Consider the following 13,821-nt stretch of genomic DNA (forward strand, 5'->3'; position numbering starts at 1 on the left):
TAGAGTGCCGTGGCGTCGTCCTATCTTAGTTCCCTGAAGCATTATTTATAATAGTAAAAAATGGTCAACGACCTAAAAGTCCATCAATAAGGGCAGGTTAAATATAGGACATGTATAAATGAAACATACAGACATTTTAAAAAATGAGATAGATCTATATGAAATGGTGGGAAACATGTCCAAGATACATTGTAAGTGGGAAAAAGCAAGTTGCAGAAGCATATATATGGTATCATCGCATTCCTGTTTTTAAAATACATACCTAAATATTCGCCTATTTTTGCATATATAATTTTAAAATTCAAGTGGTTACTCTCAGTAATGGGACTAGGAGATGAGGGTGGAGTGGGGAAGGGACTTTTAATTTTTACCATATATAGTGTATAAATTTAAAAAAATTACCATGTATTATTTTCATGGTTTTTAAAATAAAACTAGTTATTAAAATGACAGTTACTGTAAAGAAAAGCATTAGCTGGGCACAGTGGCTCATGCCTGTAATCCCAGCTACTCAGGAGGCTGAGGTGTGAGGATCACTTGAGCCCAGGAATTCAAGGTTACACTGAGCTATGATTCACCACTGCACTCCAGCCCGGGCAACAGAGGGTTGACCCTGTCTCTTTAAAAAAACAAAAAACAAACCAAAAAACACTATGTCCAGAAACAAACCCTGGAGCAAAAAGACTCAGAACTAGGTAAAACAGATTTAACCTCCCATCACTCCCCCTTCCAAAGAAAAAAACACTAGATAAAAACCTCAAAACTAAGTAATGATGAAAACTTCAGGACTCAGAAAGTTCTCCTCACATGATCATAAGCTGCATATACATTATAAATAATTAACAGCAGCTCAAGTAATAGTAAAAGCAAAATTCCCCAATATAGCTAGGTCATCTTTCCGTGAAGAACATGATCAACTCTTACTTCACAGCAACATCCCAATGTGCAGCAAAGGACTATGAATGTTTTGCAAATCATGGATCTGATAAAGGACTTCTATCCAGAGTATAAAAGAACTGTTATAACCCAGCAATAAAAAGACAATAATCCGAGCTTAAAATGGGAAAAGGATCCAAACAGACATTTCTTCAAAGATATGTAAATGACCGATAAGCGTATGAAAAAATGCCCAACATCATTAGCCACCATGGATATACAAATCAAACCCACAGGAGATACCACTTCATCCACACTAGAATGACTATAATCAAAAAGACTAATCATAACAAGTACTGGCAAGTATGTGGAGAAATTAGAATCTTTATACATTGCTGGTAGAAATGTAAAATGATGCAGGCACTTTGGAAGTTTGACAGTTACTCAAAAGCTTGAACATATAGTTACTATATGACCCAGAAATCCCACTCCTAGGTGTATATATCCTCAAGAGAAATGAAAACCTACATCCACACAAAAACTTGTACACGAATGTTCATAGCAGCATTACGCATAATAGTCAAAAGGTGTAAACAATTCAAATGTCCATCAGATGAACGGATAAATAAGATATGGTATGTTCACACAACGAAATACTATTTGGCAATAAAAAGAAATAAAGTACTGATATATAACATGAATGAACCTGGCAAAGGCCACATCTGTATGATTCCATTTAGGTGAATTATCCAGAACAGGAAAATCTGAAAACTGATGATGGGGGCAGGAGAGTTGAGAAGAACACGAGTAACGGCTAATGGGTATAGCTTCTTTTTCGGGTGATGAACATATTCTAAAATTGACTGTGGTGAATCAACTCCTAATATACTAAGACTCACCTAATTATATTTTAAATGAGCAAATTTTAAAGTATATTATTTACATCATTAAAGCTGTTATTTTAAAAAAAGGGGCACAACTGTGAAAAATATAGGCACTCAAATATCTGTAGACAGCCGACTGATCATAGAATTTCCAAATAGTCAAAATATGCCAGGATAAAATGAGTTATGCATCTTACTCGTGATTTTGGGTGATCTCCTTATCACATATTTTCTTATTAAACACTTAATGAACTTAAACTACGTATTCAGCAGAAAAAATATTAAATATTGCACTGTTTTTTGGTCAACTACAGCAAAACAAACATCTTCTAGTAAGATTCAGGACAAACCCGACCACAACCTAAAATCTAAAATTTCTCACCACATCCCCACTTGATTATACCAGCTGATTTACACATTTCCAAAGCAAAGGCTGAAGTTGATTTTAAACAAAGAATGGGTTGGCAATGGTATTCTTTCCTACTCTTTTTAACTTCGTTATGTGTGTGTGTGGGGGGGGCGATCAATGTTAAAAAGCAAAAGGGGAGGAAATAAAAATCGGTTCACTCACACAATAAAATGTTACAAAGCGACTATAAGGATTTTTTCACTCTTTGGCCAGGAAAAAAGGGGAATAAAAGGGAATGATAAAATTGCTAATTTATAATATTTCATGTTAGGCCTCAAGGACCCCCAAAAAAAGGTATGTCATGGAAACAAGGAATCTATCCACGACCCAGGAGGGAGGGAAATTCTTGGTGCGATCTGCAAGGAGGGTCCCGAGAGGGCCCCTAGCCAGCCCTGCCGCCGATGCCCCAGTTGGGGCCTGGTGCGGACTGTGGGCCCGGCGTCCCAGCCAGAGGAGCTTCGCCTCGGCGGCGCCTGGGGACGCGCTCCGCGCGGAGGTCAAGCAGAGAAACGCCGCCAGGCTCCCGAGGGCTCCACCCTCCCCTCTTTCGCTCCCTCCCCTCGGCGGTCCCCTGAGGGGAACAGGCGGGGCGCAGCGATCAGAGGCAGTGGGGGGGTTGAGTCCCCAGCAAGAAAAGCTCCGCCGCCCCAGAGTGGCGGCCTCGGGTTATTAATAAACTCCGCTTCTGCCCAGGCGCCGCTACCGAGGCCGGCCCGTAGGATCGGCAGGGCCTGCGGCGGAGGCTGAGGAGCGGGAGCCGGAGCCCGGGCCCAAGCGGGCCCGCGCCGCCGCGCTGAGGGCGGCGGCCGGGCGGAGAATAATGCACACTGGGTAAAAACACATTTATATACGAACCTCCGAGAAAATTTTCCAACAATTCCTTCGTCCGACCACCATGCACCAGGACAGGAAACAGCCGTCCGGCCCCCAGGCCCCGCAACCCGCATAGCGTGTCTGATGCCCGCCCCCAGCCTACATTGGGCTGTCATTACGTCACTCACCGGACGCTTTCTGCTTGCCATTGGCCCAAATTTAGCCGGCGCGGAAAAAACCCGCCTTAGCCACGCCCCCTCCCCTGGCGTCATTCGATCCTGGCCTTACAGTCCGTACCTGAGTGGCTCGCGCAAAGTGCGGAATCAAAGCTCCTGTGTCTGACTGGTTGGCAGAACCGCTGGTCCCAGGCCGACACCACCTCACTGACAAGTGAATTATGCCGATTCTGGGGCCTCAGCGGGAGGCGCCATTTTGTAGAGAGGGAGGGAGGCTGGTCCTTGTGATTACCCGGGAGGGAGAAGGGGTGACGGGCGCCATTTTCCCCACAGGGGCGAGGAGGCTGTCTTGGATCTCCCTGTGGGCTTGCCGGAGCTCATTTTGGAGACCACTTGGGCTTAGCCTAGTGATTGCTGAATGTCTTCCCGTTGGGAGGGAAGTAGAAAGGAGGAGTAGGACAGGATGGGAGGCCTAAACTACTCCCTAGGGGCTTTCAGTGCTTGCTGAGGCCCTTTGTATTAGGCGAGGGCTCTGCTTTCCCGAGAGCTGCTGTATGCCGGTGACTGGCTTCCAAGACTGACTGCACTTCTCCAGTCTCCGGGGGCATCACCATGCGGTGGGAGGGTGAGCCTTTCTCTCCTTCTGAAACTCCGGCGGAGCTTGGCAACAGGACGGGGCAGCGTTCTTGGACTCAGCTGGGAGACACTACGGATGCTTTTGTGCTTTCACGTAGTTTCTACTCGAAATTTGAAGCCGTCTGAAATTGTGTCGCTACGTTCTTTTGTATGTTCTTTCCTTTTCGTTTGTCTGAACTAAAGGAAAGTCAAAAGGATGGGGAAAGCATTCAATCGGGCTCCCGAAAACTGAGTACAAATAGGTTGTGGCGTTTGTGGTAGCTCTCAACCCTTTTCTAAACCATTGGAAATACTAGTCTGAAAATTTCAGGAGGTAATCATTAAAAGTTTGCTTTGGCAACTAGGCCAAATAAAGATGAGATAAAGTGAGTAGATGCAAGATTTCTTAAATCAGACGCGCCAGTAGTTTTTTTTTTTTTTTTTGAGACAGAGTCTCAACTCTTTTGCCCTGGCTAGAGTGCCGTGGCGTCAGCCTAGCTCACAGCAACCTCAAACTCCTGGGCTCAAGCGATCCTCCTGCCTCAGCCTCCCGAGTAGCTGGGACTACAGGCATGCGCCACCATGCCCGGCTAATTTTTTTCTATATATTTTTAGTTGTCTGATTAATTTCTTTCTATTTTTAGTAGAGACGGGGTCTCGCTCTTGCTCAGGCTGGTTTCGAACTCCTGAGCTCAAACAATCCCCCCGCCTCGGCCTCCCAGAGAGCTAGGATTACAGGCGTGAGCCACTGTGCCCGGCCCTGCCAGTCGTTTTAATAGAATCGAATTACTAAGAAAATAAGAAGGCTGGCCTGCTGTGACAGGTTTGGATCTTGCTTACAAAAACAGGGAGAGAACAGGATGATGTTTGATTTGGCGTGTTGCATTTCAGGTGATCATGGAATAGGGGAATAAATCAAAAGATGTTAAAGATGGCCAGCCCTCGAAGTGAGGTTAGTAAAAATGTTTTGATTTGTAATTGAGTCTATGTGGAAGATGCAACATTGCCCTTTTATTGGTTAGGCAGACCCTAACTAAGGCATAATTGCTTAATTGGTACCCAAATGCTATTCGAAGAGTAACAGGAATTTGAGCTTCGTTCGAACACACATCCTGAAGAAGTTGGAAATAGTTCTCATTACTTTTTAAGCCCTTGTAAGAGAAATGTCATGTATACAATTGGATTAGGTTACTTGAAACTGAAACTGTGGAGGATTTTGCTCATTTAAAACAATTTCCTGGGCCAGGCATGGTGTCTCACACCTGTAATCCTAGCACTCCTGGGAGGCCAAGGCAGGAGGATCAGGATCGTTTGAGCTCAGGAGTTCCAAACCAGCCTGAGCAAGAGAGAGACCCCATCTCTACTAAAAAAATAGAAAGAAATTAGCTGGACAACTAAAAATATATAGAAAAAAATTAGCCGGGCATGGTGGCACATGCCTGTAGTCCCAGCTACTCGAGAGGCTGAGGCAGGAGGATCACTTGAGCCCAGGAGTTTGAGGTTGCTGTGAGCTAGGCTGACGCCACTGCACTCTAGCCTGGGCAACAGAGTGAGACTCTGTCTCAAAAGTAAATAAATAAATAAAATAAAACAATTTCCTGCCTAATGGATAGATTCCCTTTGTTACAGAGAAGTTGAGAGCTGAGATAAAAAAAAAATTGGTGGTGAGGGTGGATAGGATGCTATAATTGTAATCTGATTCAGAGAGAAAGCTTAATTCAGATTTGATACAGGTAGTGGCACCTTATGTTAACAGAATTTACTCGTGACTATAGGACAGAGTTCAAATGTATACAGTATTCAGGGCCATCCATAATCTTCAGATTTTCCCCAAGTCACCTCTCCTCTCTTTTATTACATCCTATCAAATTAATGGCTTGAAAATCTTTCTCTGTCAATGCTAGTCCAGGCTCTTAAATACAGCAGGACCATTTCCCCAACTTCCTAAATAAAAGCTTATTTCTTCTAGTCCCCTTCAAAAACTATTATCATATTTTCTAAAATATTTCTTTCAGTAACTTGAAACTTCCTGGAGAATTAGTTCATTAGGGCATATTTGTACAATGATATAACCATGAAGTAGTATATGCATAGAAAAAAGATACAGAGAAATGTGTTAAACTCTTAAAAGCAGTTATCTCTGGGAAAAGGGATTATAGATGACTTAGTAAATTATTTCTGTAAATTTGTGAATTTTTTAATCATGGATTTGTAGATTTTTTTTAAGCACTTAAGAATTTAAAACCAAACCAGTGGCTTGTTCATGGGAAGCTGTGGCTGTAAATGTGTGTCAATTGTTTCAGAACCTGTTGCCTCATGTGTATGGTAAAACCACCCATTTCACAATGTGATTGGGAGGTTATATGATGTTGCTGGTTTTTGCATGTAGCACAATGCCTGTCAGAGACGCTTTCCAAGTGCTTAATAAATTTTAGCCCATCTCTCCCCACTTCCTCCTTTATGGTTTTACAACAGTGGTTTTTAAGCACTTTGACAATTCCTTTGGGATTCTGATGAAAGCTATGAAAAATATAAAGTTTGCAGTTTGATAGGACTCATGGACCCAGAGTTAGGAGTCCTTGGTTTGTAGACTAAACTCATTTAGTTAACGTCACTCAACTTCTGCGATAAAAGTGACAGACCTATTTTTATCATTATTATTTTTTTTTTGGAGACAGAGTCTTGCTTTGTTGCCCGGGCTAGAGTGCCGTGGCATCAGGCTAGCTCACAGCAACCTCAAGCTCCTGGGCTCAAGTGATTCTTCTGCCTCAGCCTCCTGAGTAGCTGGGACTACAGATGAGCACCACCATGCCTGGCTGATTTTTTCTATTTTCAGTAGTTCCCGGCTAATTATTTCTATTTTCTAGTAGAGAGAGGGGTCTCGTTCTTGCTCAGGCTGGTCTCGAACTCCTGACCTCAAGTGATCCTCCCAAATTTTTAGTCTTTCACCATTAAGTATATTAGCTTCAGGGTTTTGCCTTTTATCAGGTTGAGTAAGTTCCTTCTGTTTCTAGTTTGTTGGGTTTGTTAACAAGGATTTAAAAGGAAACCTTAAAAAGCTCTCATAAGAAACATTTAAATACAGAGTGTAATTGACAAATTTCAATCCATACATGAAAAAAGAATCTATAAATACACAAAGGTGAATTATCACCTGTGCTTTAAAAAACTTGGTGGGGAGATGATTAGGTCACACACACACACGCACACAAGAATTACTTAAGATATTCCTCCCATGCTAAAATGAAGAATTTCTAGCTGGATACCTAGCTCCCCTTTTTAAGAACCACAGTGTCTGCTTCTTTTGATAGTCATGGTCATATGAGTATGTTCTGACTCTTTATATAAGAGGCAACAATGTGTGCAACTTGCTGTACTGGTCCCTAAAGGGCAGGGATATATTTCTTCGTCACTTCGGTTTATTCAAAGTTTAAATGGTGGTTGTCCTGGGCCATATGTACTACTGTACACAAAGGATGAGGGGCCTATACTGGCACTGAATCACTTTAGTGAGCTGAGTTACAGCCTGGGTCTAGAAGACTTTTGGAAGAGCATAGTTTAATCTGCTGCTAATGTTGGTCTTTGGATTTCCAAGTCCACTTAAATATTAAGTTTTATGTTTGTTAAAGAATATTCTCTTAGAAGAGCCTTCTCTAATTTGGGGGTCTGATTTATTTAGATAACTCTTCCCTCTCTCTCTTCCCCTGTAGAGATTACAGTAATATCTCCAAGAGCACTTTCCATATAAACTGACATGCTTTGGGGTCAAGAGTGACTTTATTTTAAATGCTAATCTGCTGGACTAACCCTGAGTCTGGGAATGCCTCCATAATATCTAGCTGATGTTATTACTTTTTAAAAATTTAGACACATGGTTTCACTCTGTCACCCAGGCTAGAATGCAGTGGTGCAATCATAGCCCACTGTAACCTTGAATTCCTGGGCTCAATCTCCCTGCTTCAGCCTCCCCAGTAGCTGGGACTACAAGTGCATGGTCACAACACCCAGCTAATTTAAATTTTTTTTTTTTTTTTTTTTTAGAGACAGGTCTCAAATGCCTGGCCTCCAGCGATCCTCTTGCTTCGGCCTCCCAAAGTGCTGGGATTACAGGCATGAGCCACCGTACCCAGCCACATATTCTTTATGTAGGAAAACCTGTGCACTGCAAGTTTCACCTTTCCACCAAAACAACCCTTGATGCTAGTACACTGATGCCAGCAGCATTCTCTCAGCCACCTACACATTCCTTCCAGAGCACATATACTTTCCCCCCCCAGATTTAAGCCCTGGGTCTGGGGAGTCGTGGTGCAGAGATCAACTGTCTTGCAGCTGCCTAAGACCACACTTTTGTCCTCAAGTCCCCCTAACAAATCATCCTATACCAACAAACTGGATTTGACTGCCTCATTCTTTGGTTTCTCAGCTCCTTTGGCATTTGGGGGTTGCTTTGCATGTACATCCCTTTCTATGACCACATGCAAAACCTTTCTTTACTATGAGCCAAAGTATGAAGTGCTACTGCAAGGGTAGCCAATCTCACAAAGGGTAAAAACTGAAATTAAGTAGACACTAATAATTGGTCACAGATAATCACTGCCAAAATTTAAACTACATAGAACAGAACTGACAGTTTTATAACTGATGTTTTAATTTTAGGTCATTCATTTTACAAACACAGTATGTCTATTATGCTTAAGATAATTGTGTTAAATCTTTGCCAAAGACATAGTAGTCATATTAATGTAATTCTTAATGCCTTTTTCTTCATGCTTCAGGGGCTACATCTGGGGTTGAATAGCAGCACATAGCCAAAGGGCTGTGGTATGTCCACCCATGCTCTACTCTGGTCTCTTCCAGAGGTGAGTATATAGCACTAGTCACTATCTTAATACAGTGTGCCACCATTTTATTACCTGCAGAGAAACAGATTAACTTCCTTTATTTAATACTGATAATAGGTACGGTTTTTAAAACATGGATTGCTTAAGTTTACAAAAAAGTAATTTTATGCTAATGCCTGTCATGAACAAAGATAAACTTTCAAAAAGTTTTCCAAAACTCCTATAACCTCATCTAGAAACTAACACATATTAAGATTCATGATCTAGGCCGGGCGTGGTGGCTCATGCCTGTAATCCGAGCACTCTGGGAGGCTGAGGCAGGAGGATTGCTTGAGGTCAGGAGTTTGAGACCAGCCTGTGCAAGAGTGAGACCCCGCCTCCACTAAAAACAGAAAGAAATTATCTGGACAACTAAAAATATATAGAAAAAATTAGCCGGGCATGGTGGCACATGGCTGTAGTCCCAGCTACTCGGGAGGCTGAAGCAGGAGGATCGCTTCAGCCCAGGAGTTTGAGGTTGCTGTGAGCTAGGCTGATGCCACGGCACTCTTGCTCGGGCAACAAAGCGAGACTCTGTCTCAAAAAAAAACAAACAAACACAGATTCATGATCTATAACAAACTAATTTGATGTTAAGCTAAATGAAATCATTAAAATTAAGATATATATCTGATACATTAGAAATTACCATTTGAACACTAAATAGTTTAATTATTAAGGTCTAATTTTAAGTTAAAGTCTATACATGGAGATTAGTTTGGATTATGTGACACAAGAGACAAACATGTTCTCAAAGACATGCCAATACATTTTCTTGAAGCAAAACCTCAAATGAGAATTTTCATACTGTGCATGGGAATAACTAAAACCTTTATTAGATGTGATTTTCCAATAACAGTAATGTGAAAATTGGAATTATCAATTCAAAGAGCAATGAATTCTGAAAATTTAAAAAGTAGACTAGGTATTAGGGCACAAAAGGTAAAGGAAGACGAGAATGTTTCTTTAATACTTTTCGATATCCCCTCTGTACACAATGTTGCATATATACAACTACATTTTTTATTTTATTGATTTTATATAATAGTGAAATCCCTTTAAGCAACCTAGGTATACAGTTGGTGTCCAACTTGTGGGGGAGGGAGTAGAAACACACTTAACAGTTTTTACCCACACATTTCAGACAATTTTTTTCTTTTTTTGCCAAGATTTTAGTAGTAAATTCATAAATATAGGAAATACTTTCACTCCTTCAGTGTTAAAGTAGAAAACCAAACAGTGCCAACAGCAGTGGCTTAATTATTGGTATACAAGAAAAACATAACACCAGTGGGTTTTCTTAATTATGCATTTTAAATATCAGTATGTGCATTTGTTTGATTTTTACAGTTATAAATGCTCTGTTTTAGATAACAGCATGTAATAGTTTTGAATCTATTGAGATGTTGCTTTCAATTTGAAATATTGTGTGTATACATGTATATAAAAAAATAATCCAATGTATGACTCATCTGACAGATGTTTAAGATCAATAAAGGCTTATTTTTCAACATGCAGTTAGGAAGAGAGGGAAGCAAGCCAACCTCTCTACACTGTCTTGTTGCTGGGCTGGTTTTTGCAGTGGTATCAATAGTGGTTTTTGGAGGGAACCATGTGCCTTCAGCCTCTATAATTAAGATCAGATACCACAATCAACAGGAGGGGTAGAGGAGATGGGGAAAGGTAAGTGGGCAGGTGTTAAATATCAAATTTTAAGTGTGCATTTTGCATTTTATAGGTACAGGATAAAAACAGGCCAATTAAGGAAAAAATTTTATGAACAGGGAAAAAACTGCAATCAAATCAAGACATAATAGCCGAATTAAGTTCTTTTAATAGATTGCATATATAGATGTTTAGCCATACTCTTAGATCAACTCTTTAAGAGTAGAACTTTATATCCAATTTACATGCTTCAGATATCACCTTTCTTACTTGTTTACAGTAAGGGCTCGTATCCAAATATCCAATTGTACACTGAGAGCTTTAAGAAAAAACAGGACACAGAGGGAGTTGCCATTTTTAGCAGCAAAGGTATATCACTAACCCCTTTTTACATACCGAATTCAAGTCACAATCAGAGGTGAGTGTACCACAAAGTCACCAGGTACAAAATTGCTAGTTCATTTTTAAATTAATAACTTGAAATTACCCCTGCCCCCCACCCCATTACATCCCTTCTTTTTATAAACAGCAAACATTTTGCTATTTTATACATAGGCTAGCAGGCTTGTTTCAATATGAAAGTGCTAATTCATTTACAGATTTTTTTAATCAGTTATGTAGTGCTACAATAAACGTCCAATAATCTACATAGGAACAATCTTTGATGAATGAAAATGATGAAGATTGAATAAGGCTATCAGATTACCTTATCTTATTTACATATAAAGAATAGATACCCAATGGTGAGGAAGAGACAAAAATTGGACAAATACTCATAGGTGTAAAAATTACATCTACCTTTGAGATTTATATACTGTAAATGAGACATTTTAAATAGTCCTGTAGCCCATGCCTATTTTTTCCTCAGAAAAAGAAAAGCTGCCTTCATGACATCCCCTCTTGTTGCAGATTTCCACAGTGTCACTTGAAAGCTTCAGTCAGGATCTTACTTTCTTCAAAAAATAAAGAAAATAACCCCAAAATTACCCTCCCTCCCCCAAATCCCTCTGGTTTCTTTTCCAGTGCCAGGTTGCATGATCAGGTCCCACCTCTTGGGTTTTTTTGTCCATCTATTGATCAGTTAGTTTAGAGTAGATAACATGACCAGTTCTGGAACCACTACTAGGAGGAACACAAGCTCTTCACTACAATCACACAGCAGGAAAGAAAGTGATAAACTCAATTCATCCCTGGTGCCGGGCCTCCAAAATTGAAAGAACTTGGCACAACTGGAGCACTGAATTTGTATCCTCCATGCTTCTCAATCATTTTAGATTCTAGAAAATAAATCAGTAAAATTTTAACAGGTATCCAATCATCTACTAACTTTGGGGTGGGGGAGGAAGAATTGACAAGATATTAACAAGCCAATAGCTTAACCACTAATAGTACCAATAATAGCCAGGCAGTTCCAAAGCTCCAAATGTAATAAGGGCAAGCACCACGTGGAGAGTATAATCTCTCCTATTGTATGCTGTAGACTTAGCCAATTTTCACTTCCCATTGTTGAGGAAAAGAATCTTTACCCCATTTTGAGTCAAAAACATCAGTAAGGTCTGATCTTTAAATAACAATCTCTAATGAATCAAATGCAAGCAAATCCAAAATATAACTTACTTCAGAATGCTATGCCTTATTTATAAAGAGTACCCTTCTTTGACTGTAACTATAAAGCTAGTTTGGCTAATGGTATTCAAACCTATAGAAAATTGCTAGACTGTGCATAATCTAAAATGTACTTTTAAAAAATACATACTGAAATGTTTAAAGATGAAAACATGTCTGGGATTTTAATATGCTTCTGAGAAAAACAATACTTCATAACTTTTTAATTTTTTTGCCTTTTTAATAGAACTTTCTACTATCTAACCATCACTATAAGCTTAAGCAATTAAAGCTACTACATACACACTGATAGTCGACTACACTTAAAAATAAACTAGCCAAAACAAAACTCATTTCTCCTGTATTAAAGCCCTCAGATTAGAGTTAACTCCTACCACTTGCAACAACTATATCTTTTATATAATTTGAAATCCTTTCATAAAATTTAAAAGCTATATATAAAGTCATTAATTGGTTGACTAACATACCATGGGCTGCTCTTCTTTGATCGGCCAGAGTTGCTATGTCCTGTAACTGTTTTCTTTGTTCTTCATTGAGACCATGAGTCAGAGCTTGATACCACACAGGATTACGATTTTGAATAGCTATCAAAACAAAAACAAGGGGAAAAAAGAACATTAATTTAAAAAGAGGCCTGGTAGATTCCTTTTTTCTTTCCTTATTATTTAAAGTCCTTACAACTCAGACCAGTAGCTTCTTTCTATTCTGTTTCCCCTACTCCATCCTCTCCCAACACTAAAATTCTGATCTATTTTATATTCTCCCAATAATTTTTAGTTATCTTATTTGTAAAACAAAAGATATAAGAATAAAATTAATTCATTTACCTTTATGCCTCAAAAACATCTAATCATTCTTATAATTCATCTCTCTAGCAAATAAGGATTCAGTCCTTACATAATAAAAAACAAAGTAGGGGAATTTCAAGAATAAAATTAACCCAACCTTCTTAAAAAATTCCAAGTTAAAGCAAATTGAAAATGATCAAGGCTACTTTGGTTAGAATTCTCAGATCCCTAAATTGAAAAAGAAAAATGGGAAGCATTAAGGAGATGTAGAAAAAGGATGTAGGATACAAAATAAGTGCCTTATTTTTTCCTGTCTTGCCTACTAAAACTTTGTCTTCAAAAGTATCTATTGTCATTTCATAGAAAGGCAACTTTACAGTTCTCAAGTTAGAATTAAAATGGTCATATATTTTTATACTATGGCCTAAATAATAGTCAAACTCAATCTGTCAGAAACAGAGAACAAATTTTCCCAAAATGCCACAAAATTAGGTGTTAAAAATCTCATAATCTTTAATAAGAACATTCACTAGACAAGTTGATATATATATATTAAAAAAATGGTGTTAAGTCTTCCCTATTTCAATTAAGTAGCTATATACACATGTGTATGTGTACAATCAAGAAACTATTCTCTGTAATAACAGGTTTCCACAAAAGAAATTTCTACAGAGTAATGCCAAAAATGTAAACTGATTTTCTCCCATACTAGTGCTAAGAGGTGTATTTGGGGGAGGGGGAGAAACCTGACACTCAACCACATGATTTTCTATTTATTACAACTGTACAGGGGCCCTGTATTAGAAACCATCCTTTAGGGATTGACATGTGTTTATACTTACAAAATCCAAAGACATGGACAAAGCAAGTCAGTGGTTCCTGGCACCATAATCAGTTCTTGCTGCCATGTAGCTCAGAAACCATCTGTTTGTGTTTCTGCAACCTTGCGGTTTTGGCTGGGTGTGGTGGCTCACACCTGTAATCCTAGCACTCTGGGAGGCCGAAGCAGGAGGATTGCTTGAGCTCAGGAGTTTGAGACCAGCCTGAGCAAGAGTGAGACCCCGTCTCTACTAAAAATAGAAAAATTAG

The 13,821-nt window shown here is 39.5% G+C and overlaps 2 protein-coding genes across 2 annotated transcripts in view; both read right to left on the bottom strand.

Annotated features, from left to right (window-relative positions):
* The window catches only part of ZNF143 (zinc finger protein 143), a 62,992-nt gene extending 59,868 nt beyond the window's left edge, over window positions 1-3,124 (bottom strand). The window contains exon 1 of the mRNA XM_012654182.1: window positions 3,025-3,124. The gene's annotated coding sequence lies outside the window, so the exon portion shown is untranslated. The remainder of the gene's footprint in view (window positions 1-3,024) is intronic.
* Window positions 3,125-10,464: 7,340 nt separating this feature from the next.
* IPO7 (importin 7) overlaps window positions 10,465-13,821 on the bottom strand; it is a 62,934-nt gene continuing 59,577 nt past the window's right edge. The window contains exons 23-24 of the mRNA XM_012654183.1: window positions 12,412-12,528; window positions 10,465-11,595 (exon numbers count right to left, since the gene is read on the bottom strand). Coding sequence (XP_012509637.1) covers window positions 11,498-11,595; window positions 12,412-12,528 — 215 coding nt within the window. The 3' untranslated portion in view covers window positions 10,465-11,497. The remainder of the gene's footprint in view (window positions 11,596-12,411; window positions 12,529-13,821) is intronic.

This window comes from Propithecus coquereli, unplaced genomic scaffold, assembly GCF_000956105.1.
Source record: "Propithecus coquereli isolate 6110/MARCELLA unplaced genomic scaffold, Pcoq_1.0 Scaffold44, whole genome shotgun sequence".
NCBI lineage: Eukaryota > Metazoa > Chordata > Mammalia > Primates > Indriidae > Propithecus > Propithecus coquereli.